We start from the raw sequence: 2513 nt of genomic DNA, 5'->3' as shown, positions 1-2513 counted from the left end.
CCAACGACTACAATTATTATAATTTTTTGTGGAATCTTCTGTTTGTAACCGTTCGATAAAATTTCAACGGGCCGGATCAATTGATCCCTAGGCTCAGGATTCTTAGATCCCAAGAGGATCTGGATCCCAAAACTATGTACAAGATTCTTGCACTTTACGAAAGTACTACATCTTTTTGCAATAGTTACAGAGAATTCAACGACTAATAGAACACCTTGGAGGCTTGGACCATACTAGCAATCCCTAAAATCTACTACGTTTTTGTTTTCAAAAAAAAAGGGAAGACGCGTGTCGCTTTCACCACAGCATTCCATCATGTCAGGAGTCAGGAAGACTCATAGAAGTATTTTAGCTTTTTTCTGGCCACCATCGTGTGATTCAACAGCATCATGAATCGAACTCAAAACGTACCATGTAGAATACATGGCTGAAATTCGTCCACAACCATCGAACACTCGTGGTAGTTATCTACTACGTTTTAAATGTGTACTTGTAGTCTGCACATAGGACAAGAGGCTTGTCGCTTTAGCCATTGGTCTATGCATCCCACGTGAAACATATGGCCACAAATGGGAAGTTCTCTTGCATTTTCTCCGTCCTTCAATTCCTGCGAATATAAATAGACATCAAAATCACATCGTGATAAATAGTGATTAGTGTTACCTAATTGGTTAGGTTATGGTCTGGTCTGGTCTGGTTTGGTGAAAAAGACATGAAACAAATTCAATTAAATGAACATGTTTTCTAGTCTATGTTTGGTGATCTTAAAATTGTTCGGGCTTAGACTTATTAAATTGGACAATTATCCTACTTATTAAAGAAAACAAGTCACCTCTGGCTCTATGAGACGGACTTAATCCCATTATGTTTTGGCCCTCCCACCAAAGGAGGCTTATAAGTTGTAAGGACACCGTTGCAGTTGCGGTGTTATTAGAACTTTTCTTTGTTACATTAGAGGCATTTGAACCATTTACCTAATCTATTTTTAATTAATTTCTCCACCCTCCCTCGTCGCTTGGGGCATTATTGGAACAGAATTATGGTTGTCTCCTTGAAATGTTAGCTCGCAGATGTATGGACCAATAGATATCTATGAAAAAACGGATGCAACAACTTTTCAAACGTTTTGCGTGATAATTTAGATTGCAATTAAGATATGTTTGGAACCCACCTGTAAGCAAATTGAGCAGCAAAATTCACTGCATGAATCAATGATATTGCTGCTGCTGCTGCTGTAAAATGTACTTCGAGGGTGCTTTTGAATGCAATCCTGGGATAATCCCTTCACTCCAGCAATGTCATAGATATCAGAAATCTCTCTGTAAGTTGTTTCCAGATTGCTAACCTGCTCAATAAGTTTGCCATTGTAACCCTAATTAGTTACTAATTAATTATTTAGAAAGGGCAAAAAAAAACCTACTAAATGATGGTTTAGGTAGAGAAATGATGCTACTCACTTGCCAGTGATAGGCTTTTAGCAATGAAGAATTCACCCATTCCATAAACACCTTCCCATTTACCATCCCACCCAAGAAAGCAACCTATAAAAGGAAATTAAAAATATTACTATAAGAATCGAGATTTCGACCAATTTTAATATTCATGTAAAAATGAGAACAAGGGTTCAACTCTAGTCGTATGTGCGGTTATTTGCTCTTTACGTGCACAAGGGGTTACCTTAGACAACGACTCGCCGTCCACTGCCAAATCCATCAATTGAATGGCAGCAATAGCCCCTGCCAAACCGCCTATGCCGGCACCTTTAATAAACCCGGTCTCCGTCGTCTGGCCTTTAATGGCTCCATGAATTGCTCCCACTATAGCTCCTCCTGCAAAACGATCATATGAATTTGTTTAAGTTTCACAAACCAAGACAATAGGCGGCACCAAAAATTTTTTAATTTGGTTTTGTTTTAAAGAAACCTCGACGGTACTAAAATGCACCAGAATACATTAAGCCAAGAGCTTAGCTAGAAACATACCTAGTGCAAGAATGCCGGTATATGCAGCAAAAACAACTCGTTTTGTGACTCGACCCAAAGCTCCGCCGCTGGAATCGCCAATGGCAGCCAAAACCCACAAAGAAACAACCTCTTCACACCTGAATGCGGCTCTCAATAACCCTGAAAACCACCCCTTCATCATCATAGGAGGAGAAATGCAAAAACTAGACATGCTTGTGTTGAGTGGAAAGTGGGAGCACACTATAAGAATTTAAAGGGTGAGGTGCACTTCAAGGGTAAGGAGCTGAATGGCTAGGTATTTAAGAGAGATAAAGCTAGCTTTAAGGAGCTGAATGGCTAGGTATTTTAGAGAGAAAACTAAGTGCCTAGGAGCAATTTTTCGGTGTACCTAGATCACGGCCACATGTCATTGTTAATGTACCCTATAAGTGGAAAATAACAACTATGTCGTCATTCTTATTATAATATGTGAAATAGTACACTGCGTGAGTAGTGTTTTCAATATCTATAAAAAAATTATCAATCAGTTTACATGTGTTGGAGGCTTGT

At 39.1% G+C, this 2513-nt stretch overlaps 1 protein-coding gene across 1 annotated transcript; it reads right to left on the bottom strand.

The window, feature by feature from the left end:
* Positions 1-343: 343 nt before the first annotated feature.
* LOC126614677 (NEP1-interacting protein-like 1) lies at positions 344-2293 on the bottom strand. Its single transcript, XM_050282322.1, has 5 exons — positions 1983-2293; positions 1678-1829; positions 1458-1541; positions 1172-1345; positions 344-607 (listed from the first exon to the last, which is right to left on the bottom strand). The coding sequence occupies exons 1-5, from the start codon at positions 2173-2175 to the stop codon at positions 479-481; spliced, it is 732 nt and encodes a 243-aa protein (XP_050138279.1). The 5' UTR covers positions 2176-2293; the 3' UTR covers positions 344-478.
* Positions 2294-2513: the final 220 nt, after the last annotated feature.

Source organism: Malus sylvestris, chromosome 3 (genome assembly GCF_916048215.2).
Source record: "Malus sylvestris chromosome 3, drMalSylv7.2, whole genome shotgun sequence".
NCBI classification, from domain to species: Eukaryota; Viridiplantae; Streptophyta; class Magnoliopsida; order Rosales; family Rosaceae; genus Malus; species Malus sylvestris.
Note: the sequence above shows the minus strand (reverse complement) of the source record. Positions and strands in the feature narration are given on the sequence as shown.

Coding starts and splice junctions, on each gene's coding strand:
- LOC126614677 (XM_050282322.1), bottom strand. CDS start 2,175: ATGTCTAGTTTTTGCATTTCTCCTCCTATGATGATGAAGGGGTGGTTT. Junction 1,542..1,677: donor ACGGCGAGTCGTTGTCTAAG/GTAACCCCTTGT, acceptor TTCCTTTTATAG/GTTGCTTTCTTGGGTGGGAT. Junction 608..1,171: donor GCTGCTCAATTTGCTTACAG/GTGGGTTCCAAA, acceptor TTATATTCGCAG/GAATTGAAGGACGGAGAAAA.